Source organism: Somniosus microcephalus, chromosome 17 (assembly GCF_052327205.1).
Source record: "Somniosus microcephalus isolate GS21.2 chromosome 17, FLI_Smic_1.0, whole genome shotgun sequence".
NCBI classification, from domain to species: domain Eukaryota; kingdom Metazoa; phylum Chordata; class Chondrichthyes; order Squaliformes; family Somniosidae; genus Somniosus; species Somniosus microcephalus.
The window spans coordinates 5,459,444-5,485,926 of NC_141003.1; the positions used below are offsets into that span (position 1 = coordinate 5,459,444).

Below are 26,483 nucleotides of genomic sequence, written 5' to 3' on the forward strand. Positions count from 1 at the left end.
CGCCGCACTGTCAGAGGGGCAGTACTGAGGGAGCGCTGCACTGTAGGAGGGGCAGTACTGAGGGAGTGCTGCACTGTAGGAGGGGCAGTACTGAGGGAGTGCTGCACTGTAGGAGGGGCAGTACTGAGGGAGTGCTGCACTGTAGGAGGGGCAGTACTGAGGGAGCGCCGCACTGTCGGGCAGTACTGAGGGAGCGCCGCACTGTCGGGCAGTACTGAGGGAGTGCTGCACTGTCGGAGGGGCAGTACTGAGGGAGTGCTGCACTGTCGGAGGCTCCGTATTTCGCATGGTGCTATTTCGAAGAGCAGGGGAGTTCTCCCCGGTGTTCTGGGACCAGTATTTATCCCTGGACCAGCATCACTGAAACAGATGATCTAATCATTATCACATTGCTGTGTGTGGGATCTTGCTGTGCGCAACTTGGTTGCCGCGTTTCCTAAATTACACTTAAAAAGGAATCCATTGGCTGTAAACCGTGTTGGGATGTCCTGAGGTTGTGAAAGGTGCTATTAAATGCAAGTCCTTTCTTTCCAAACAGAAACTAGGGTTCAGGCTCACCACTATATGCAAATCATGAGGCTAATAACAGCAGGCATATTTGTTGTACTGTTTCCAACTCTTTTGAGACCATTGTAACTCAAAAGGTCTTGAACTCCTTTGTCTGTAAATGAAGTCACCCTTCTGCGGTTCATTCACGCATCGTGGGTTGGTCGTTACTGCACTGCAAGTGAGCTAAAGGATGCCTAATCCCACATGATGATCAGAGGAGCTAATGAGAGTTTGAAATTCAGTACTGGGGACAAGATGCTGCCAATGATTTTGCCAAATTCCTGTCAGTAGTGAAAGCCTTTCTGAGGCTGCATGGCATCTACCCATACTTGGATGACTTGTTGGTTGGTTTGGGTGCCTCTTACAAGGAGTGCTGCTAGAACATCTATAATTCATATTAAATCAGGAGAATCTATTACTCCGACACAGGCCTGTCATTTCTTTATCTGTGTACTACTCAATGGCAGGGCACAGATCGTCAGTGAAAGTCAGAGCTCACGCTGCTCGTGCAGTGATAACTTCTCGACCAACATTTGGAGGTTTCTCCTGAGGCCACCTATCGGGTAGATAGCTGGAGCACTTTGCCTGTTTTACACTATGCCTTGCTGTCCAGACTTCATAGCGCCGGGCTATAAGTGATTCAAGCTGGCCTGGATTTGTAGGTTCCGCTGTCAGGGTTTGTGCAGTTTTGGTGGTTGCCTGGATATTGAATGAATGCGGAAGAATGTAAAATTACTTCCTTTAGGTATGTTCCTCATTCTTTGAAAGAAGTTCAACCTCATCATGCAAAGCTCCCTCTCGGCCTACCCCTTCCTTTTTGTTTCTGACCTCTTGTAGTTTGGGGCTACAAGTATGCCTCCAAAGAACCAAGAGTGTGGTCCAAGACAATCAAATACATTATTTCTGGCTTCAACGGCTGAATGTGCAGTCTGCAATACTGGAAAATAAACCAAAAAAGTGATTTCTGGGTGGGGAGGAGGCAAGGGAAGGTTGCCCCAGAACCCCAAGAAAATAAATCTTCAGTGCTTGCATCCCCTTCATAGATTTCTAGATCCACCTCTGTGTAAAATGGATTTTTCAGCTTTTCCCTATAATACAGGTGTTGGGTATATTGGGTATGCAAAGCTTAAGCTACAAGCTGATGTCTCACCGACACTCTCCGCCTATCCTATTGTTTTCACATCATAAGCAAGGTTTCTCCTTTCACAGATAAAGGGTCCAAATTGTGAAATGTGATCCCGAAATGCAGTTGAAAGTCCTGGTACGTTATATAACAGAACAGAATGCAGCTTATTCTGTTACTGTCAGGCAGTGGGCCTGACCACAGGCCTATCTATATTCAGGGCTGTGTGTGAGCTGTCGGTTTGTTTTGGAGCTGTTGGTTGAGATTTTATTCCGTTTGGTGCGTTTTGCTACTGTCTGTTTTTCTTGTTGATACCAGGCGGAGAAGCAGTCGATTAAGCTGCAGCTGGAGCGTTTGGAGAAGGAACTGCAGCTGGTTCTTGAGCAGAACACCCAGCTGACCAGCAAGTTGCACAAGGCTGAGCGGGAGGTTAATGCTTTGTCCAGCAAAGTGAGTTATTGAGCTGTCAGCAAAAGCATTCTTGCACCAGATTCCTTGGAGGTTTTAAATAGTTGTGCCAGACAACTGTTAGATTTCATCCAACAGTCTTGTACTGTTTGTCGTATAACATTACTGCATGTAGCAGCTAGTCAAAAACCTTCAAAAAATGTTGATATTGTCACAAAGTCCATTTGCATCTGTGAGGTCCGTTTATATTCCATTTTAAGTTCCGCTCCTGGATGAAAGTCTGATTGGTACACTGCATTTTATAGTCTATAACTTTGAATGGGAGAATTTCATTTCCTTTGGTATATTTGCTGCATGCTTTTAACCAGAGTTATACCAGTGCAAGCTAGGAGGAATTGCATTCCCCCCCGCCCTCCCAACAGTCCTCCAGTTTTCTTCCTTCCGCTCCAGAAATCACAACTCATGTTGGGATGCGATTCCGTGTGTGTCGCATGCCCACCTTCTTCACGTCTGTATGGTGAGGGTCAGCAGGCTATTTGAAGGGTGTCACTGGGGAGTAACCAGGAGGGGGAGCCCTGACTGAGCCCAGCAGCAGCATCTCCACGACCACCCTTGCTATGATCAGTTGCCTCAGCATAGGTCCAAGCTGGGACCTGGGCACCTGTAAGGCTCGGTTCTACAATGTGCAGTAATTTACCAACTGAACTATATTTGTTCCAGGGGTATTTTAGTCAAGTTTTGCTAACACTGAACAATTTGTGTTGTATCTGGCGCTACGATACTTTCAGCTTGTAAGGAGAGGATGGAGGACCCTAAATTATTTTCTTATCATTTCAGCTTGAAGAATGTAAACACTCCCATAAGCTGGAAGTTGCAAACATCAAACTAGAGTCAGCGAGAACCAAAGGGGAGATTGAGCGAGAGAGAGATAACATGCAAAGCCAAATGGATGGTATATTTGCCGATTTCTGTTTGATTCACAAACTGTTTTTTACTATAGACTTTCTGATGGTGATGTTCTAAATATTCTGCTCACTAGCATGTATCACTCGGCTGAATTTAAATTTAATGTATTGTGGGACAGAGAGCTAATGTAGGCCATCGAGGACAAGGATGATGGGCGGGACAGGATGCCTGTAGCAGAGTTTTGGACAATTTGCAGTTTATGGAGAATGGGAGGTTATCAAAAAGAGCGTTGGCGTATACAATCCTGGAGGTGATGAAGGACTGGTTTCAGCAGCATAGGGAATAACATGGGCATTATTGTGGAGATAGAAATAAGCAGTCTTTATGATGGAAATCTGCCCTCTTGAGCATCTCTGATAATAATTGCTCCACCATCGGAGGCCGTGCCTTCTGTTGCCTGGGCCCTAAGCTCTGGAATTCCCTCCCTAAACCTCTCTACCTCTCTCTCCTCCTTTAAGACACTCCTTAAAATCTACCTCTGACCAAGCTTTTGGTCACCTGCCCTAATTCCTACTTATGTGGCTCGGTGTCAAATTTTTTGTCTTAAAATACTCCTGTGGCAGCGCCTTGGGACGTTTTGCTACGTTAAAGGCTCTATATAAATACAAGTTGTTGTTGTTGAACGCATCTGTGGCCTGAAAAGTTTGCCACGGCTGCCAATGATCATGTTCAGCCTGAGACGGTGGCCAGGGAGGAGGATGGAATCAGTGGCAAGGGAGTGGAGTTTGTGGAGGAACCAACGGCGATGGCTTCAGTCTTTCTAGAGTTGAGCTGGAGGAAGGTATGACTCATCCAAGATTGGTGTCCAACAAGGCTGTCTGACAGCTCAAAGGCAGTGGTTGAGTGAGGTGATGGAGAGGTAGAGCTGGGTGTCATCAGCATACATGTTAAAGCTGACCCAGTGTCTGTTAATGATGTGACTGAGAGGACCAAGGATCGATCCTTGGAGGACTTTGGAGTTGACGGTGCAAAGAAGGGAGAGAGTCCACTGCTAGTGATGCACTGGTTATGTTCAGGTAAGTAGGACTGGGACCATGCGAGGGAAGTCCCTCTAACATTGGCATTGGTAACTCAGAGGACTTACATAGCCTAAAAATACAAAGGAGCTATATTGAAATAGCCAATATTTTAACCTGTTTGTTCAACCTATACATACAAATTGGAATTACTGTCATCTGGGGGGGGTGGGTGGGTATGTACAGGAAACTTTGTGATATCCGGCACCGACGGGACCGAGCTGTTGCCGATCTATCAAAACTGCCGGACACACCAGCATTAACGTTGAAGCATACGGAGGTTTTCATCTCCGTATCTGACAACAAACACTGTTGCTTAGCAACAGCTTCTAAACAGTCAGCCCGTACCTTGGAAGCGTCTCTGTATCTTAGCAACAGCTTCAGAGAGACTTTCCAGAGCCTGACTGTTGGAAAAAAAAGCCACAAGAAGAAAAAAAACCTACGAGAAGAAAAAAAACCTAACAAAACGGCTGCTGATTTCTGCCGGTAGATCGAGGTTTCTGGACATACAACCTCCGGATAAACCAAAGTCTCCTGTAGTCACTTTTTCTAAATTTCTCAGCTGGGTGACTGATGAACTTTCGAACAATCGATGTTTTAGAATTAAATTGTTCCCCTGGCAGGGTTGCAGTCAGATATTGAAATTCTGAAGGCCAATATTGAAAGACACAAAGAGCTCTTGACAGAAAAAGAAAGAGAGCTAATTCGGAAAGTTCAAGCAGCTCAAGAAGATGATTTCCAGAAACTTGCAGCACTACAAGATGAAAAGTGAGTAATGTTCTGGAACCGTTTAATCCTCAATGTTATTATACTGTTTGCTTGTGCCTGTTTATAAACACTATTGTCCCAGCTTAAGGTGAAATGGCTTTTTATTAGATTTGTCACGATTAACTTCCTTTTAGAAAATACTAGCAATCTGTTGAACATGGAGATGCAAGGTAATGCCTAATTGCCAGTGCACACTTTCCAAGAACTTTAACACCTCTCTATTGGAGACAGCACAGTGGAAGTGTGTCGGAGTCCAGTGTGCTGTACCATAGATGGTCAGGTTTGTGCCTGAGATTGTCCACTTGCTGAATTCCTGATCTCGGCCTTACTGCAATGGTCAAGGTCAAGTGCCGGCCACACTTCCACATGAGGAAGTAGGAACCATTGCCTTGGGCTGTACTTGCACATCTCCTGCATGACCAGGACCCATATCCTCGCAGGGGGGTTTGCTAGTGCTGTTGGGAAGGATTTAAACTAGTTTGTCAGGAGGCTGGGAACCTAAGTGTGGGCCCAGAACAGAGAGAAACAAAGCTGGAAGTGCAAGTTAGAAAAGTAGTTAGCAAACTAGTAGGGAGCAGAAACAAAGGCCAACAGTAAAGAGGGTCAAAGTGCAGAAAAGTGTTAAACAGGCAAAGTTGAAGGCACTTTATCTAAATGCACGTAACGTTCGCAACAAGGTGGATGTATTAATGGCACTAATAGAAGTACTGTAAATGGGTATGATGTAATTGCCATTACAGAGACATGGTTGCAGGGTAACCAAAGCTGGGAACTGAATGTTCCAGGGTACTCAAAATTTAGGAAGGACAGACAAAAAGGAAACGGAGGTGGCGTAGCGCTGTTAAGATGAGATTGGTACGGTAGAGATAAAAGATCTTGGCTTGGCAGATCGTGATGTAGAACTGGAATCCGTTTGGGTGGAGCTAAGAAACAGCAAAGGGCGGAAAACATTGGTGGGAGTTGTGTGTAGGCCACCAAACAGTAATGGTAATGTAGGGCACAGTATCAATCAAGAGATTAGAAGTGCATGTAACAAGGGCAATACGGTAATCATGGGGGACTTTAATCTATATATTGACTGGGCAAATCAAATTACCACTAATAGTGTGGAGGATGAATTCTTGGAATGCATGCGAGATGGTTTCCTGGATCAGTATGTGGAGGAACCAACCTGGCTATTCTGGACCTGGTACTGTATAATGAGAAAGGGCTAATCAATAATCTTGTGGTAAAGGGGCCATTAGGGACAAGTGACCATAATATGAATTTTATATTAAGTTTGAGAGTGATGTAGTCCAATCTGAAACTAAGGTCTTCAATCTAAACAGAGGAAACTACAAGGGTATGAGGGACAAGTTGGCCATGGTAGATTGGGAGACTACACTAAAAGGTATGATGGTGGACATACAATGGCTAACACTCAAGGAAATAATGCATAATTTGCAACAAACATATATTCCTCTAGGGCATAAAAACTCAAAAGGAAAAGTGATCCAACCATGGCTAACAAAAGAAATTGAAGCTACAGTAGTATTAAGTCAAAGGAGGAAGCTTATAAAGTTGCCAGAAAAAGCAGTCAGCCTGAGGATTGGGATCGTTTTAGAAATCTGCAAAGGGGGGCCAAGAAATTGATAAAGAAAGGGAAAATGGAATATGAGCACAAACTTGCGAAAAATATAAAAACGGATTGTAAAAGCTTCTATAGGTATGTGAAAAGGAAAAGACTGGCGAAGGTAAATGTAGGTCCTTTACAGTCAGAGACGGGAGAATTTATAATGGGGAATGAGGAAATGGCAGAGAAACTAAATAAATACTTTGTTTCTGTCTTCACGGAGGAAGACACAAAAAACCTCCCAGAAATATGAGAGAACCAAGGGTGTGGCGAGAATGAGGAACTTAAAGAAATTATTATTAGTAAAAAAAAAAAAATAGTACTAGCAAAATTAATGGGACTAAAAGTCGCTAAATCCCAAGGACCGGATGACCTATATCCTAGGGTTTTGAAAGAGGTGGCCATTGGGATAGTGGACGCATTGGTTGTCATCTTCCAAAATTCTATAGATTCTGGAACGGTTCCTGCAGATTGGAGGATAGCAAATGTAACCCCGCTATTTAAGAAAGGAGGGAGAGAAAATGGGGAACTACAGACCTGTTAGCCTCACATCAGTAGTTGGGAAAATGCTGGAATCTATTATAAAGGATGCAATAACTGGGCACTTAGAAACTGTTGTGTATGTACCTTTAAGAGAGAACTGTTTTACAGCTCCTGTATACTGTAGTACCGGCAGTGACCACACCTGTATATAAAGCCGGAGCAGGCTTCTGTACTTCAGTCTTGAGACTACTCCAGTAAACACCTGTTGATTGTTAAGTTACAGCCTCCGTGTAGTTCTTGGGGAAACATCCTATTTAAAGAATCATGGATCTAACAGTGGCGACGAGGTTGATTCGAATCTGCCTGCAACTCTGCATTTCCCGTCGAGGAGTCGCTCCGGGAGGACGGTGGAAGGAAGTCGAGGCCAGAAGCACGGGCGTCGACCACAAGCAACCACCCAGTCATCCGGCAGCAAGTCAACATTGCAGGAGTGGCTGTTGAGAGCCGGGCTTGGTTCCCCAGCCACGACGATCCAGCAACAGACTGGCAACAGGTGCAGCGCACACCCTTCCCGGACAGCGGCGGCGGGAGCCGACTGATGGCGTAGAAAAGCCGAGCAGTGTCGACGGGGTAAGAGAGAGGGTGAAGCGCACAGGGCGCGGCCAGGGGTTAAACGACCGAGCGGCGTCGAGGACAAACGAGCAGAGAGAGAGAGAGAGGGTAAAGCAGCAGCCGGGTTCAGGACCGAGCGACGGCATCGGGAAAGGCGCACAGGAGAACGCGCAGAGCACAGCCAGGGCTCAAGGGCTGAACTGCGTCTGCGGGGAGCAGAAGGGAGAGTGCGGGAGACGCCATTGAGCCGCAGAGAAGAAGGGAGAGCGCGGGAGGCGCCATTTTTAGAAGCCGCAGCGGAGAAGAAGGGCGAGCGCGGGAAGGAAGGAAAGCGCGGGAGACGCCATTTTGTTCCAGCGGAGAAGAAGGGAGAGCGCGGGAGACGCCATTTAGACAGTTAAAATACACCCAGGGATGGCGAAGAGTGGCAGTATCACGGCGTTCGACAATGAAGTCGAAGATTGGGCGACACATGTGGAACGCATTGAGGTGTACTGCAGGGCGAATGAAGTGCCAGATGCTAGGAAAGCACTGGTTTTGTTAAATTCCATGGGTGCAAAAGCTTATGGCTTACTGCGAAACCTGATAACCCCAGAGAAGCCCATGGAGAAGAATTTCGAAAGCATAGCAGAAATCCTACAGGACCACTTAAGCCCCACACCGCTGCTGATAGCAGAAAGATTTAAGTTCCACAAAAGGAACCAGCATAAAGACGAAAGTAATGCTGAGTACTTAACGGAACTGCGCAAGTTATCGAAACACTGCCAGTTTGGAGCAGGACTATCAGATACGTTAAGGGACAAGTTTGTGTGTGGGCTTCAAAGTGAAGGAACCCAGAAACGGCTTCTATCAGAAAAGGATCTTACGCTGGACAAGGCTTTCAGCATGGCAGTATCACACGAAGCAGCCGCACGGGACGCTGCAGAGATACAACGGAGACCGCAAGAATACGGCACCAATGAAATGTCATATGGAGCAGGGAAGTGTTATCGCTGCGGCAGAACGACACATGATCAGAAGGATTGTTGGTTCAAGGACCAAGTGTGCAGACAGTGTGGAAGGACAGGACACATAGCAAGAGTCTGCAAGTCAGGGAAGAAAACCAACAGCAGGAAATCTCCACAGGAGAAGTACAAAAAGGTACATAAGGTGATGGACAGTAGTTCAGACGAACAGGGAAGTGATACAGACTCCGGAAGCAAGGAGCTGGGTTGTCTGAAACTACATAAGGTAACCAAAATGGAGGATCACCAGACTATCTGGGTCACACTCAAGATAGCCGGAGTCCAAGTGAAAATGGAATTGGACACTGGATCAGCCCTAACAGTCATAAACCAAAGGGACTACAAGCGGCTACTTCCACATATACCCTTGGAAGCTACAGAGATTGTCTTGAAGACGTACACGGGGCAAAAGGTCTACCCCAAAGGAAAAATAAGGGTAAAAGTGATATACAAAGGCCAGGAAATACCTAAAATGGACCTATATGTATTGCCAGATGGAGGACCACCACTACTAGGACGTGAATGGATCCGGAAGATACAACTAGATTGGCATTCCATACAGGCACTGAAGGTTGAGGCCAAAAAGGATGATGACGCCACACCTGGACGACTGTCAAAAATGCTAACTGACGCACAAGAAGTGTTCCAGGAGGGACTCGGAACACTAAAAGGCATAACAGCAACGATTAAAATAGAGGAAAATGCAAGTCCAAAGTTTTATGCGATCCGACCAGCCGTTGAAGCAGAGCTGGAAGGGTTGGAACGTTCAGGAGTACTGTCCAAAGTAGACTGGAGCGAGTGGGCTACACCCATCGTCCCTGTAATGAAGAGTTCGTTGAGTAATACGCTTGGGGAACCAAAGAAGGTCCGCATCTGTGGGGATTTCAAGGTGACAGTGAACCCAGTCCTTCACACGGTACAATATCCACTTCCACGGATTGAGGATATTTTCGCCTCGCTATCTGGGGGTAAACGCTTCACCAAAATTGATCTGGCCCAGGCGTATTTGCAAATGGAGGTAGAAGAAGCCTCGAAACAATACCTCACGATCAACACTCATAAAGGTCTCTATCAATACAACCGACTGGTTTTCGGGGTAGCATCGGCTCCGGCTATTTGGCAAAGGGCAATGGATCAAGTCCTGCAAGGAATTCCAGGGACCCAGTGTTATTTGGACGACATCCTGGTCACGGGCGAAAATGACAGTGAGCACCTCGCCAACCTGGAGAAGGTGCTCGCTAGATTAAAGGAATATGGGCTACGAGCTAATCGCCACAAGTGCGAGTTTTTCCAGAAGCAGATCTCGTATTGTGGCCACATTATTGATGAAGAGGGGTTACATAAGTCCCCTGAAAAGATTGAGGCAGTAGTCAAGGCTCCAGCACCGGAAAATGTGTCACAACTGAGGTCGTTCCTCGGATTGGTGAACTACTACCATAAGTTCTTACCAAATTTGTCTACAGTAGTACACCCACTGAATACCCTACTGCAAACGGGGGTACTATGGAAGTGGAATGACGAATGTAAACGAGCTTTCCAGAAGTGCAAAGATTTGATCACATCAAAAGAGGTGTTGGCCCATTTCAACCCAGCACTACCAATCCGGTTGGCATGTGATGCATCACCCTATGGTATTGGAGCGGTGTTGTCGCACAAATTCCCGGACGGGTTGGAGAGGCCAGTAGCCTTTGCATCTCGGTCGCTAACCTCAGCCGAGCGCAACTACACCCAGATTGACAGGGAGGCCCTCAGCCTAGTATGGGGAGTAAAAAAATTCAACCACTATCTGCATGGACAGAAGTTCACCTTGCTGACTGACCACCAACCACTTGTCTCCATCTTTAATCCAAAGAAGGGCGTTCCGGTAATGACTGCACAACGGTTACAAAGATGGTCCCTTTTTCTAGGGGCGAACCAATATGAAATAGAATATAAAGGCACGAAACAGCACGGAAATGCTGATGGACTATCACGCTTGCCACTGCCTACTGTGGAGGAAACACCAGCAGTGGACCCTATCGAGATATTTTATTCGTCAATAATTGAACGATTGCCAGTAACTAACGCGGATATAGAGAAGGAGACCCGCAATGATCCGACACTGTCTCGGGTATATGATTTGACGGTGAGGGGATGGCCAACACATGGCGACCCACTGTTGCCAGCATTCTCATCCAGAAGAGAACAGCTGTCAGTATGCCAGGGGACAGTGATGTGTGGATCCCGAGTGGTAATTCCACCCAAGTTAAGGGAGAGAGTGCTAAATGAGCTTCACGAAGGTCATCTGGGAGGGGTGAAAATGAAAAGCCTTGCTAGGGCTTATGTGTGGTGGCCGGGGATTGATCAACAAATCGAGGACCTAACTAAGAGCTGCTCAGGATACCAGAAGGTCCAAAATGCACCACCACATGCCCCTCTACACCCTTGGGAGTGGCCCTCCTCTCCATGGCAACGGGTGCATATTGATTTTGCTGGTCCATTCATGGACTCAATGTTTTTAATAGCTGTGGATGCGCACTCGAAATGGCCTGAGGTGATCCAAATGTCCTCCACCACCATGGAGAAAGCTATTGCAGTCCTACGGACCATCTTTGCCAGGAACGGCTTGCCAGAGCAGATTTGCTCTGATAACTGACCACAGTTTGTGTCCAAAGAGTTTCGAAGATTTATGAAAAGAAATGGGGTAAGGCATTACACCTCCGCTCCATATCATCCAGCCACCAATGGATTGGCTGAGAGGTTTGTACAAACCTTTAAAAAAGCAGTAAGGGCCATGTGCGATGACGACATTCCACTGCAGCATAAGGTGGACAATTTCCTGTTAGCCTACAGAAATGCGACACATACAATCACCAACCAGACCCCGGCCATGATGTTCTTTAACCGAAGGCTGAGATCTCGCCTGGATTTGCTCAGACCAAATGTGCGAAGAAATGTTGAGGATAAACAATTCCAGCACATCAATGAGAAGCCGACAAGGAGCTTCAATGTAGGACAACCAGTCTTGGCCCGTGATTACCGAACAGAGAAATGGCAACCCGGAACGATATGCACACGGCAGGGGCCATTGATGTACACAGTGGATGTCGGGGAGAACATTGAGAGACGCCACGCCGACCAGATCTTAGCGTCACAGGAACGAGTCAACCCCATATCTCGCGTACCTGGGAATGAACCCGACATACTGGCAGCATCTACCTCAGAAACAGTAGCAGTGGGAACCGATGGAAAGGGGTCAGAATCGCCTCCGCACCAAGAACAAGAACCTCAGGAAAGGCGCTATCCAGAAAGGATCAGGAAGCCGCCCCAAAGACTGAATTTATAAATGGACTATTTCTGTTTAATGTGCATGTTAAAGTGTTAATTGTTATTTGAATATTATGGGTACTGTTAATCTAAAAGGGGAGGAATTGTTGTGTATGTACCTTTAAGAGAGAACTGTTTTACAGCTCCTGTATACTGTAGTACCGGCAGTGACCACACCTGTATATAAAGCCGGAGCAGGCTTCTGTACTTCAGTCTTGAGACTGCGCTACTCCAGTAAACACCTGTTGATTGTTAAGTTACAGCCTCCGTGTAGTTCTTGGGGAAACATCCTATTTAAAGAATCACGGATCTAACAGAAACTAATAGTAAGATTGGGCAGAGTCAACATGGATTTATGAAAGGGAAATCCTGTCAAACCTATTGGAGTTCTTTGAGGATGTAACTAGTGGAGTAGACAAAGGGGAGCTGGTAGATGTGGTGTATTTGGATTTTCAGAAGGCCTTCGATAAGGTCCCACACAAGAGGTTGGTGAACAAAATTAGGGCACGTGGAATTGGGGGTAATATACTAGCATGGATTGAGAATTGGTTAACAGGCAGAAAACAAAGAGTAGGGATAAACAAGTCTTTTTCAGGATGGCAGGCTGTGACTAGTGGGGTACTGCAAGGATCGGTGCTTGGGCCCCAGCTATTCACAATCTATATCAATGGTTTGGATGAGGGGACTAAATGTAACATTTCCAAATTTGCTGATGACACAAAGCTAGGTGGCAGTGTCAGTTGCGAAGAGGATGTGAAGAGGCTTCAAGGGGATCTCAACAGGCTCAGTGAGTGGGCGAGAACATGGCAGATGGATTATAATGTGGATAAATGTGAAGTTATCCACTTTGGTAGAAAAAACAGAAAGGCAGAGTATTTCCTAAATGGTGAAAGATTGGGGAATGCAGATGCTCAAAGGGACCTGGGTGTCCTTGTACATGAGTCACTGAAAGTGAATGTGCAGGTGCAGCAAGCCATTAGGAAGGCAAATGGTATGCTGGCCTTCATTACAAGAGGATTTGAGTACAGGAGTAAAGAAGTCTTATTCCAATTATATAGGGCCTTGGTGAGACCACACCTGGAGTACTGTGTACACTTTTGGTCTCCTTACCTAAGGAAGGATATACTTGCCATAGAGGGAGTGCAACGAAGGTTCACGAGATTGATTCCTGGGATGGTGGGACTGTCGTATGAGAAGAGATTGAGTAAACTAGGCCTGTATTCTCTTGAATTCAGAAGAATTAGAGGGGATCTCATTGAAGCATACAAAATTATTACAGGGCTTGATGGGGTGGATGCTGGGAGAATGTTTCCCTTGGCTGGGGAGTCTGGAACCAGGGGCCACAGCCTCAGGATAAAGGGTCGGCCATTCAGGACTGAGATGAAAATTAATTTCTTCACAGGGTGGTGAATCTTTGGAATTCTCTACCCCAGAGGGCTGTGGAGGCTCAGTCATTGGGTATATTCAAAACAGAAGTCGATAGATTTCTGACTAGTAAGGGCATCAAGGGATATGGCGATAGGGCCGGTGAATGGAGTTGAGGCAGAAGATCAGCCATGATCTCATTGAATGGCGGAGCAGGCTCGAAGGGCCGAATGGCCTACACCTGCTCCTATTATGTTATGATTGGTGGGGGCCTGGGAGACAGTCACCAGCTATCATACCAGGTATAATGTGCGGGGTAGGAAAAAAATTTGTTTTGTAGATTTACCCAACTGCATAAATAACTTCCTCACATTGGAAAGCAGTAATGTGGCCATACAAACTATTCTTGGTAAGTGATGGACAGTTTAGTAACTTGAAAATATTTTCCCATTAATTGGCCAAACTGAGATATGGGAGCACAAAAACAAAATACTGCAGATGCTGGATATCTGAAATAAAAACAGAAAATGCTGGAAATACTCAGCAGGTCAGGCAGCATCTGTGAAGAGAGAAATACAGTTAACGTTTCAGGTCGATGAGGGTCTGTCTCTCTACAGATGCTGCCTGACCTGCTGAGTATTTCCAGCACTTTCTGAGATATGAGAAGTTACTTAATGGTTTACTTCCACATTGATTTAAAAAATCTTGCGTCACTGTAGCCAATAAATATATTAATTGACTAAAGCACAGTATGCAAAGAATTTAAAGTTTACATTGTAAATTGGATTATATTTCCTAAAAAATTGGGGCAGGAATTTTGGTTACATTTGTAGGTATATACTTGCCTGCCATGTACTAAAGTGTAATACTCTGTACTGAGCAGGTGTCAGCTTGGCGTAATCAGTTGCATTATCAGCTCTTGAGTCTGAGAGAGTGGCACTATGGACATGAGCACATAGTCTAGGCTGACACTTCAGCGCAGTATTGAGGGAGTGCTGCACTGTTGGAGGTGGTAATGTTTGGATGAGACTTTAAACCTAGACCGCGTCTACCTGTTTAGATACTTTTCCTGGCCAACCTTCCTCCCTCAACCCACACCACCAAAAAATGATTGCTCTGGTCATTTATTGATTTGCTGTTTGTGGGACCTTGCTGTGCAGACATGGGCTGCCACATTGACTTACCTAACAGCAGTGACTGCACTTCCAAAGTCATCCATTGGCGGTAAAGCACTTTGGGACATCCTGAGATGCTACATAAATGCAACTTATTTTTATTTCTTTAATAACATTTTCATATGTGCTTTCCATTCTCATCACATTGGGACTACTTTTCCTAACAGTTATCACTTGATGTAATTTTTCCAAAGGAAGGGGGAGAAGAGAGAAGAGGAGGGTGAACTTGGACATGGGGAGAGGGGGAATGCAAACCAGGCGACACGCACGTTATTCAGTTTTATTGAAGCCAGTGGAACTGAATATCGGGCGGGGCGTGTAACGGTCGATCAATGTGATACCTCTTGTATTGTGTCTCCGGCCATGTCCACTTTCACCCCCGAGGACTTCATGTGAACACTGGTGATGAGTCCAGTTTTCCCCGTGTTGAAGAGGTAATTAAATTGTTTCCTTATTCAAAGGTTAGAACTAGAGAATAAAGTTGCTGACCTGGAAAGACTGAAGGCTGAGCAGGACACAACGTGGCATTCTGAAAAGGAGCATATGGGAGAGAAACTGCACGCCGTGCAGTTAGCAGAGGAGGCATCAAAGCGGGAGATCGTGAACCTCAGGTTAGAACGGGAGCACTAACGCTTTGCAGCACCGGTGTATATTTTAAGTGACATTTTCCACAGAGCTCGAATTTGAAATACTTTTGCATCTTTTATTTGTGCGAAGATGCCTTGTTTTTATTTGCACAAATATTTTTGTAAAATTCTTGCTACTCTCAAGGTGGAAACGATTTGCAAGGTTTTCTTTTGAAGTTGTATTTTTGGGGAGTGTCAGGGCTGAGTAATGGCTAATCATTCCAAATGTAATCACTCCCTTTGGTCTATCCCAGCAATGGGCTTGAACCCTGTAAAGGCACCTTTTGAGATTCTCCATTTCCCACACGAGCTGGCCTTGAGTCTGAGCTTCGAGAGATTGTCTGTTTATGCTGACTGTGGGTTTGGTGCAGTGCGCTATGCCCACCAGACTGCTCAAATGCCTCTCAACCAATAGAGAGAGACTTCCATCCTAATGGTCAGCTCAGTTTGAACCCAGAACCAATGGGTGAAAGGAAAGTGTGTTGTCAAAAGAACAGGTAGATTTGAGCCATTCCTCATTTTGTTTTGAGTTCTGAAAAGATTCATAAATAGTCCACTCTGAATGCATTATAGTATAAGAACGTAAGAATTAGGAGCAGGAGTCGGCCATACGGCCCCTCGAGCCTGCTCTGCCATTCAGTAAGATCATGGCTGAACTTCTACACCAACTCCACTTTCCCGCCCGATCCCCATATCCCTCAATTCTCTTAGTGCCCAAAAATCTAGTGGTCTCTCTCTTGAATATACTCATCGACAGAGCCTCCACAACCCTCTGGGGTAGAGAATTCCAAAGATTCACCACCTTCTGTGTGAACCTCAGATATATTATATTTTAGCTAAATCCAATAAATTGTGTTTATTGAGACGAGAAGCCGGGGATTATCTTTGCATTCCAGGATGATCCTAGAGTTGTGAGCAGTTTTGGCCGAGGAGAGCAGGACCCGCTGGTGCTTTGTGGTCCAGCCAGATCTGGCATTGAATGGCTAAACCAGTTGTCCTCCATAAACGTTCAAGCCTGCATCCCTTGGACTTAAGGAAGCAGAGATGGGACTGTACTGGGGGAACAGCCAGGGTGTGAGAGAGTAAGGGTTGTACTAGGGACGAGAATATCAAAGGCGAAGGTGAGAGGGATTGAGCAGATCGGTAGCTGCAGAGATGTTGCGGCAAATGGAGGGCCAAAGGCTCGACAGTTGGGAATTTGAAAGTGCAGTTGTAAGTGACTCGAGTGTTTTCCAGGGGCGGACGCTGAAGGAAGTGGGGTTGGGTGGGAGAAGAGGGATGTGAGTGGAGAGGGATACAAGGAAGGGAGCAGAGATGGCCGTATCTGTGATTGACGAGATGGGAGTAGAGAGGCCACGTGAGATGGCAAAGTCGAGGGGTAGGGGTCAGTGTTCCCTTTAAGCTGCGTGGGTATGCAACGCTCCGCAGCTCCCGTGCGGCCGGCTCACCGGCTTTTAAACAGGAGAAACTTGCGCATGCTCGGTATTCTGAATGGGCCACGCTGCGCACCCGAAAAAAAATTAAAGGGAACATTGGTCGGGGTGTTTTTTGGAATGAGAGATTAAGGGAGGGTAGGAGGGCAGTGAACTCCGGAGAGAGAGGACATGATGAGTTGAGATGGAGGTTGAAATCTCAGGATGAGAAGTCGCTCGGTGCTGAGGGAGGAAAGCAGTGAAGATATCTCGCTGAGGAACTCGGCGCGGTACTCGGGTGGGCGGTAGAGGACGCGGATTTTGAAGGAGTGGCGAGCGGGCTGGAACAAGGCCAGTTCCAATAAGTAACGTGATCAGTTGTGCTTTTGATTAATGGACTTGCATAGAAAGAGCTCTTCTAGTAGACTGTAAATGTTGGTGCCGATTTGCCACTGTGTGTGTTGTAGGTCAAAACTTCAACAGCACGCGCTTCAAATAGAAGAACTCGAAAAAGAGAAGAATGACGGTGCTGAGTTCAAACAGGTACTTTACTGCATCACTCTAAGCCCATTGGTTTGGTTACTTATTCAAAAGGCTTACCAAAAAGGGAAAGAATGGGAAGAGTACTGCTATTGTAACATACATTCTTTTCCATCCCTTTCTGATGTCTGTTACAGAGCAGATTTATAAGCTTTATTATATTTATAGACCCTACCCGATATTTTGAGGAATCTGATTTTGAAATCCTTCGTCGCTCTTTCCTGTGGTCCCCAAAAGCTTGAGAAATTATTTATACTAGCACAAATTTTTGAACTATCAGTTACTTTCAATTACAGTAATGCTTACTTATGGCATTTAAACCACTTCTTGAACTTTGTGTCCAATCTTTTTTTTATTGCGACTTTTCTAGAAAATCTATTTGTAACATGTTGCTTTTAAGTTGCTGACCCTTTCTGTTGGAAAGTCCCCTGAATGTAGAACAATCCCATACAGCCCGTCGAGAAGCTGAACTGTAAACATAAATTCCGAAGTGGGTAGGACGGATTTAAAAGTAAATTTCATTTTCTGCTGGAACTAAATTATTTGATTTCCCCCCCCCCCCCCCCCCCCCCAAAGCAAATCAATGACCTGCAGATCCAGCTTAACACTGTGTCACAGCAGGAGAATGATTTACTGCAGACCAATAGCAAGCTGCGAGAAATGCTGGAGCGTTTAAAGGAGGAAATACGAAGTGCAAGAAGCCAAGCAGAGCGGGCACAGCAGGAAGCTGAAAAGTAAGCAGCTGTTTCTTGTGATGTTGGAAGCAGCATTTTAACTGTCAAGTTCCACATGAATATTTTCCCCTATTTTGTGTAGTGAATGCGGAACTGAAGACTTCTGTAAGCATCATCCTATAAGTTCATGGCTGAAACACTTCCCCTACCAGGTGTAGGCATTGCAGTGAACGCATGTGGTGCCGTTCTCTGGACTGCATGGAGACGATTGTTATAGTGCTCTCTACAAATAGATTACATCACTAGCCTAGTCACTCGCCACATCGAGTTGGATTAGGATCACTGGATGCATTTTCATTACTGCACATCTTTTCATTGTTCGGAATATAGTTGCAATAAGAATGGGACTGCTCAAGGAGAGTGATGCGCTATTTCCTGACCATGTTATCTACTTTTCCCAGAACTTGTTTTGTTTTAAAATCCTTGAAGGAATATTTCTAAAGCGCTGAGAGTTTTAAGAAAGAACACTTTTGGGGAAGATGTACAGCAATTGCAGCATGTTGGGTAACTTGGATTCGAAGGGGCACAAGCGATGTGATTCGTCATCCTCCTGAAGGTTTCACATACGATTCTATTTAAAGCTCTCGGGCTATTTGTAGTACAGATTTAACTCTGCAATTGCATACTCTGCACACATGGTGTCAGTCACCGAGCAAACAAAGTGGGGAGAGTCAACAAGAATGCAGAGTTTCCTTGCATCTAGTTTTAGCTTTCTTCTAATAGTTTTACCCACTGTAAGTGAAGCCCCTTGCCCTCGCTTCCCCCCCCCCCCCCCTCCTCCAATCCCAGTAACCTAAAGCCATGGGCACAACTTGCCACAGTGTTTAGCGACTGTGTGTGATAAACCTGTGCATGATGTATGTCACACATTTGCTTCTCGGGCGAAAGAAGTTGCAGTGAATTCAGGTCTCAATCCCCGGTGCCCTGCACAAGACCAGAACAGATGCTCGATCAAAAAGAGGTCCAAGTAGAAAATAACTTTATCTCAGTGGATAACGGAACAAAAAAGGCTTGAGATGTCAAATTTTGAGGAACCTAATCAGCAATGTGCAAGTTCAACAAATAGCCCTGACTTTGAAGACACTGAAAGAACATCCCATAACAAATAATGAAACCACTTCTCCAGCCTTAAAGCTAGTTGCCTTCCCCCCCCCCCCCCCCCCCCCCTCTCTGGCAGTTTCAATTACTCAGTAACTGTGCTTAAAATTCCTCCAATATACCAAAATACCTCAAAATAGAAATGTTCTGCTTCAGCATGCCCAAAGTCCAAGGCCTAGAAATTCAGTATAGCCACGTTCGGGGCGCTACAGTCGGGCGGCCGCTAAAGTTTGCGCCCGGCGCAAGTTCGCGCCACCTTCGCCGATATTCAGTCGCATCGCCCCAAGAGGTTGCTGCTGCGCTAAAACAGGCGATGTACGACTATCATTAGGTGCTAAGCCGGCGGTCCGGGGCGATACCCCCGAGGGCGGGCGCAGCGCAGGTGCGGCGAGTTGCTGATTGACGGCAGACACACTGGCGCCGGTCAGCTCTTAAAGGGGGAGGGTGGACTTGTCTGGCTGCCATGCCCTGCGCACTGCAGCCCTGAAGCAAGGCCTGACCAATGCTGGTTCATCAGTTCTACGCCCTGGACCATGGGGAAGCCCGCTATTCTTCCAAATCCCATTGTACGCTCTTGCTGCTTGTCCAGGGTCATGGGGAAGGAGATGTACTGACGTCTCCTTCTGAAAAGGGCATTGTTCACCTGTCGGATGCAGCAATGTACCGCGAACTGGGAGATGTTGGCAATGTCCCCAGTAGCGGATTGGAAGGAGCCGGTGGCATAGAAGTTGAGAGCCACCGTCACCTTCACTGCTACCGACAGAGACGTCCTGCTCCTCAGCTGTGGCTGCAGATCTCTGCGAAGCAGGTGGCAGATCTCAGTGACCACCTCCCTTCTGAATCGCAGCCTCCGAACACACTGCTCCTCAGACATGTTCAGATATGAGAACTGCTGGCGGTATACCCTGGGTGGGTAAGGCCTCCTGTGACGACACCTGTTGGCCCTTCTCCGTCTGGCCATGACTGGCACTCTCTCACGGCGTCTCTGATCCCTTTGAATGCAATGCAGAAAGCCAACGTTTCCACCCATTGTAGCCCCCATTACAGTATATGTGGCGACTCAAGGCTATGGCACTGAAAGTGAAATCCAAGTGCAAAGCTCTGGCCTGAAGCCTGAAGCACCTGTGCGAGCGCTGAGTCAAAGCAGAAAGCTCTCTGCCTTTGTCTCTCACGCAGAAGGATTGGCACAAAATGGCTGTCACTTATAATGCAGGAGGCGTCCCCTTTAAATAGCGCACCCCGCAGCAACTGGGAACCGTTCCCCTCTACCAGTCGCTGGGGGCGCCAGGCGCAAAGAAGGGTGGCGCCACTGAAGTTCCGGTTTGGGGCGCTGATGCACTATCAATTGCTACAAAAGACTGGAAGTAATAAACAGGCTTTTATTACCAAAGAACAGAGCATGCCTCTTGTGGTTGCCTGGTATCCAAAAGGGCCGGGGGCTGCCGAGCAGCGACCTTTATACCCAGCCATGAGGGTGGAGCCAGGGGCGGAGTCAGCTGAGGCATGCACAGACAAGTACAACAATATGCAAGAGTGAACAACAGTACTAACAGTGAACAACAGTACTAACAACAGTGGTGAACAACAATACTAACAACAGTGGTTTACCACATTCACCCCTTGTTTAGAATTGAGTCCGGCGGGGTGAAGTGCACTAAAAATTTGTGTACTGAAGTCTATCAGGAGGCCTTGTAAGCCGTCCTGAGCGTCGCAGCAGCGGCGGTGATGGTGCAGCATCCAACGTTGAACCCGGTGTCTCGTTCAGAGGAGGTGTAGCAGGTGGCGGACCCTGGGGCTGCTGCATGCCGTCTACAGGGGTCAGAGCATGGGTAATGGGAGGTAGCGATGGTGGTCTCTCGGAGGCACCCGAAGGTGCGAGGTCTCGTGCGGGGACTGTGTCCTGGGGGTAGGCAGGAGTAGCGGTGGGTGGCGAAGAGGGTGTTTCAGGAGCACCTGCAGGTGCGAGGTCTCGAATGGAGACTGTGTCCTCCCGCCCGTCCGGGTACACCACGTAAGCATACTGCGGGTTGGCGTGGAGGAGGCTCACCCTCTCGACCAGGGGGTCCGCCTTATGGGTCCTCACGTGCTTCCGCAGTAGGACGGGTCCTGGAGAAGTCAGCCATGTTGGTAGCGAAATCCCCGACGTGGACTTCCTGGGGAAGGAGAACATTCTCTCGTGAGGAGTGGCATTGGTGGGTGTACAGAGCAGCGACTGAATGGAATGGAGCGCCGCAGGGAAGACCTCCTGCCAGCGGGAGGTCGGAAGGCCCTTAGATTTTAAGTTTAAAAGGACTGCCTTCCAGACTGTCGCATTCTCCCTTTCCACCTGGCCGTTACCCCGGGGGTTGTAGCTGGTGGTCCTGCTTGTAGCAATGCCTCTCGCGAGCAGGTACTGCCGAAGTTCGTCGCTCATAAAAGATGAGCCCCTGTCGCTATGGATATAGCTAGGGAAACCGAACAATGCGAAGAGGTCATTCAGACATTTAATGACCGTGGTACTGGTCATGTCTGAGCAAGGGATGGCAAACGGGAAACGGGAGTACTCATCAATTATATTGAGGAAGTACACATTGCGGTCAGAGGAGGGGAGGGGCCCTTTAAAATCGATGCTCAGCCGCTCGAAGGGGCGCGTGGCTTTGATCAGGCTCGCTCTGTCTGGCCTATAAAAATGCGGCTTGCACTCGGCACAGATCTGGCAGTTCCTGGTCATGGTCCTGACCTCCTCGATGGAGTAGGGCAGGTTACGGGATTTGATAAAATGGAAGAACCTGGTGACCCCCGGGTGGCAGAGGTCATTGTGGAGGGTCTGTAATCTATCAACCTGCGCGTTGGCGCACGTACCACGTGATAGGGCATTTGGGGGCTCATTGAGTTTCCCGGGCTGGTACAAGATATCGTAATTGTAGGTGGAGAGTTCGATTCTCCACCTTAATATCTTGTCATTCTTGATTTTGCCCCGCTGCTTATTATGAAACATAAAAGCTACTGAACGCTGGTCAGTGAGCAGGGTAAATCGTTTTCCGGCCAGGTAATGCCGCCAATGTCGCACGGCTTCCACAATGGCCTGGGCCTCCTTTTCGACAGAGGAGTGTCGAATTTCGGGGCCCTGGGGGGTCCTTGAGAAAAAGGCCACGGGTCTCCCCGCCTGGTTAAGGGTTGCAGCTAGGGCAAAGTCGGATGCGTCGCTCTCCACTTGAAAAGGGAGGGACTCATCCACAGCGTGCATTGTGGCCTTCGCAATATCGCTTTTTATGAGAGTGAAGGCTGCACAGGCCTCTGCTGTCAGGGGGAAGGAGGCGGACTTGATGAGGGGTCGGGCTTTATCCGCATAGTTGGGTACCCACTGAGCATAGTAAGAGAAAAACCCCAGGCATCTCTTCAGTGCTTTCTGGCAGTGGGGGAGGGGGAGCTCCATAAGAGGGCGCATTCTATCAGGGTCTGGGCCGATGACTCCGTTCTCCACTACGCAGCCAAGAATAGCAAGGCGCTTAGTACGAAACATACATTTGTCTTTGTTGTATGCGAGATTCAGCCGCTGGGCCGTCCGGAGGAATTTCCCTAGATTAACGTCGTGGTCCTGCTGGTCGTGGCCGCAGATGGTGACATTGTCCAGATATGGGAAAGTGGCCTGGAGCGCGTTCTGGTCAACCATCCGGTCCATCTCCCGTTGGAAGACAGAAACTCCGTTGGTGACGCCGAAGGGAACTCTGAGAAAGTGATAGAGCCGACCGTCAGCTTCAAAAGCTGTGTACTGGCGGTCCTCAGCCCTGATGGGGAGCTGGTGGTATGCCGACTTCAGATCAATCGTCGAGAACACCTGGTATTGTGCTATCTGATTGACCATGTCAGATATGCGGGGGAGTGGGTATGCATCCAACTGGGTGTAGCGATTGATCGTCTGGCTGTAGTCAATAACTAGGCGCTGTTTTCCGCCAGTCTTCACCACCACCACTTGTGCTCGCCATGGGCTATTGCTGCTCTCGATAATCCCTTCCTTCAGGAGTCTCGCTACCTCGGATTTAATGAAACCCCTATCCCCGGCACTGTAACGCCTACTTTTGGTAGCGATGGGCTTACAGTCGCGGGTGAGGTTAGCGAACAAGGAGGGGGGGGAGACTTTAAGGGTGGAGAGGCTGCAAATGGCGCGCGGCGGGCGATTTAAAAACTGCTGGCTGCAGACCGTGAGAGGGGGGAGGGGTCCACCGTACGCTAAAGTGACACTCTTAAGGTGGCACTGAAAATCCAACCCCAGTAGGACGGCAGCGCAGAGATCGGGCAGGACCAGAAGTTTAAAATTTTTGTATTCAGTACCCCGCACTGAAAGAGTCACCATACAGTAGCCACCGACTTCCGCTGACTGGGCTTTGGAAGCCATAGAGATGCGATGACGCGTCGGCAGGACCGGGAGAGAGTAACTGCGCACCGTGTCGGGATGTATAAAACTCTCCGTGCTCCCGCTGTCAAAAAGGCAGGTAGTGGCGCGGCCGTTTACCGTAATGTCCATCATGGACCAGGACAGTTGATGCGGGAGAGATTGATCCAGCGTCACGGAAGCCAGCGTATGTTCAAGCGCGTCGATGCGGTCGTCCGATGAGGCGGTGGTGGAGTCCGGGTCCCCCGTAACCGAAGTCGGAGGCGTCCAAGATGGCGGACAAAATGGCGGCGCCCACGGTCCCGATCCCCACGCAGCTGGGGGAGCCCAAGATGGCGGGCAAGATGGCTGCACCCACGGTTCGCACGCGGCGCTGCTGGCGTTAGCGGTCTTCCCTTTGCAGGCGCTAACGTAGTGACCTTTCTTCCCGCAGCCGGAGCAGGTAGCATTCTTCGTGGGGCAGCGTGCTCTAGGGTGTTTAGCTTGGCCATAAAAATAGCATTTTTGTGCCTTGGACATCGCTGCAGCAGTCGGAGGTGGCGGTCCCATGGCCCAAGATTGCGGCGTCCACGGCGCGGGGCGATTAGGGGAGAAAGCGTCCATATTTCTGTGGGCCGCGTCGAGCGAGAGCGCGAGGGACACTACCTTTGTCAGGTCTATTTCACCCTTCTCCAGCAGCCTCTGCCGGGAGTAGTCGGACCTTAGACCCGCAACGAAAGCGTCTCATATCAGTCCCTCCGCATGTGCCGCGGCCGATACTTCCTTGCAGTCGCAGCCGCGTCCGAGTACCCGCAGTGCCCGTAGGAAGGCCTCCACCGATTCCCCGGGCTGCTGTCTGCGAGATCTTAAAAGGTGCCTGGCATAGACCGTGTTAACCGGGCGTGCATACTGCCCTTTCAGTAGGTCGATAGCCGCCGCGTAGGTCGTCGCATCTTGGATTAAAGTATAGACTTGGTGGCTCACCTTCGAGGCCAGGATTTTCAGTTTATTTTCATCAAGAGTCACGGTCGAGGCTTCCAGATACGCCTCAAAGCAACGCAGCCATTGTGCGAATTTAGTCGACAAACCCGCTTCTTGGGGGTCTAGGTCCAGGCATGTTGGTCTGAGGGCTCGCAGCAGCGCCTGCTGCTCAGCGTTTTGCGCCATCGGTTGATCAGCATCCGCAGCCAGCATTTAACTTTGGTAATAAAATTGATGCACTATCAATTGCTACAAAAGACTGGAAGTAATAAACAGGCTTTTATTACCAAAGAACAGAGCATGCCTCTTGTGGTTGCCTGGTATCCAAAAGGGCCGGGGGCTGCCGAGCAGCGACCTTTATACCCAGCCATGAGGGTGGAGCCAGGGGCGGAGTCAGCTGAGGCATGCACAGACAAGTACAACAATATGCAAGAGTGAACAACAGTACTAACAGTGAACAACAGTACTAACAACAGTGGTGAACAACAATACTAACAACAGTGGTTTACCACAGGCGCACAAAGGGCGTTGCCCGATGAAATGACGTCAGGATCTGCGCGCGCAGCTGAGCGCGCGCAAAGACTTTGCGCCGACACTAAATCTCTAGTGAAGTTGGGGAGAGGCGCAGATCGCGCTGCGCCCGGCTGCTAGCCGCCTAGCACCTAACATCTCCTCCTCCTAAGGCGCTACCGGCTGGCGCAAGCAACTGAATTTCTAGGCCCAAGTGTTTTACCCGGGTCCAGAATGAAAAATGAGCTGCACTGCGACCAATATAGAATCTATGCACTGGACTGACCATAGCTGTATGAATCTCGTTCAATATGATGCAGCAAATTTTAGTTATATGGGCAAGTAGTTTGCTATGCTGTGATTGATTCCCTATTACTATGAGACCCCCCAGTGTAAGGATATCTTTTAGCATGTTGACAGTAGGTTGCTCTGAGTTCTTAAATTAATGCCACTTGTACAGCGTGTAGATTCTGATGATTTCTGGAGGGGGGTGGTTGAGGAATAACATTTTGTAAATTTTAGAATCCTTTGCCAGCACAGATTTGTCCAGTATTTTATAAAGAAAGGAAGAGTTGCATTTCTATAGTGCCTGTCACCACCTCAAGACATCGCAAAGCACTTCACGGCCATTGAAGTACTTTTAGAAGTGTAGTCATTGTTGTAATGTTATGGTCGGCTGATGGAAGTGTTCAAAGATCGCAAATTAAGAAGGTGGAAAGGCCAAGCTTAAATGTAGATGGTGGGAGAGGAGGTCAAGAAGTCGATGGAGAATCCTGGCACAGAGAGCCCCAATTTCTTTACCACTTCCCCCCTTGCGGTAGAGTTGTCAAGCTGTCTTCTTTCACTTCTGCCTTTCAGCGATTGCACTTTCACTCAGCTGCAAGATCCATTCAGTGGTGCACAAGGATCTGAGTTGCACATTGCGGAGTATCTTGCACACTTTCCCGTGCGCGGATTATGCTAAAAAGGATGTGTGCGCCTAACAGAATGTCCGAGATCAGTGAAGCTGTAAATTATTTGGCTTTAAATAACCACAAAACAGCTATCTGGAAGGAAAGCTTGAAACTTACCCTCTGGCAAAATCTTTCTATTTTTTTAGCAACACAGTAAACTCTCCTGATCATTTTAGTCTTTATTCACTCTTATTTTTAACCAATAAAAATGTAATCCATTGCTAACCAGGAATGTTATTTTGGCACTATGCATCAAAAGAAAATATCTATAATGGACTGTAGTAACTTAAAGTGCAATGGCTATAAAGCATTTAAAGTATTAAATGATCCTTGTGTTTAATTAAAATGTCTCCTGCTTTGGTTTTTGTACTACTAACAAAACACTAGCAATAAAGCAGTTTCTTAGTCCAGTTGGTATTCTTTAAGCTTTACTTTGTAAACTTTTGCTTTGTATAGTAACCCCTAAGGCAGTTGGATCATCTGTGTTCTATTTTGCACAGACTGGTGGAAGACAGGCGCATAGAGTGGTTGGAAGAGAAACATAAGCTGCAGAATCGTGGCGCAGAGCTGGAGGAGAAGTGCTGCCAGGCCAAGGACCGACTGCAGCGTGCTGCTTTAGCTCAGAAGAAGGTCTTGCCCATTACTTTAATCAACCAAAAGTCTGGTTTGTTGAAATACAACCTTGCCACAGAAACTATCTTTTCTGCTTCTGTTTTTTGACAGAGGAAGACACTGAATGAAAGTAAGCAGAAAAGATTACAGGAAAAGGTGCAACTACTGGAGGCGAAGAAAGAAGAGCTAGAAATTGAGAAACACACGTATAAGTAAGCAGGCTTTTCACTATTGCTTTCCATTTGACTTCAACAAAGGTATTCCATTGAGACATAGGAA

General features: G+C 47.6%; 1 protein-coding gene across 4 annotated transcripts in view; it reads left to right on the top strand.

Moving 5' to 3' along the window:
• Positions 1 to 26,483, top strand: part of cep83 (centrosomal protein 83) — a 104,199-nt gene that overhangs the window by 66,702 nt on the left and 11,014 nt on the right. For all 4 annotated transcript variants that reach the window (XM_086009827.1, XM_086009825.1, XM_086009828.1 and 1 more), the window contains exons 7-14: positions 1,991 to 2,122; positions 2,918 to 3,032; positions 4,686 to 4,830; positions 14,849 to 14,998; positions 16,893 to 16,968; positions 17,542 to 17,699; positions 26,093 to 26,222; positions 26,316 to 26,416. In XM_086009827.1, coding sequence (XP_085865953.1) covers positions 1,991 to 2,122; positions 2,918 to 3,032; positions 4,686 to 4,830; positions 14,849 to 14,998; positions 16,893 to 16,968; positions 17,542 to 17,699; positions 26,093 to 26,222; positions 26,316 to 26,416 — 1,007 coding nt within the window. The remainder of the gene's footprint in view (positions 1 to 1,990; positions 2,123 to 2,917; positions 3,033 to 4,685; positions 4,831 to 14,848; positions 14,999 to 16,892; positions 16,969 to 17,541; positions 17,700 to 26,092; positions 26,223 to 26,315; positions 26,417 to 26,483) is intronic.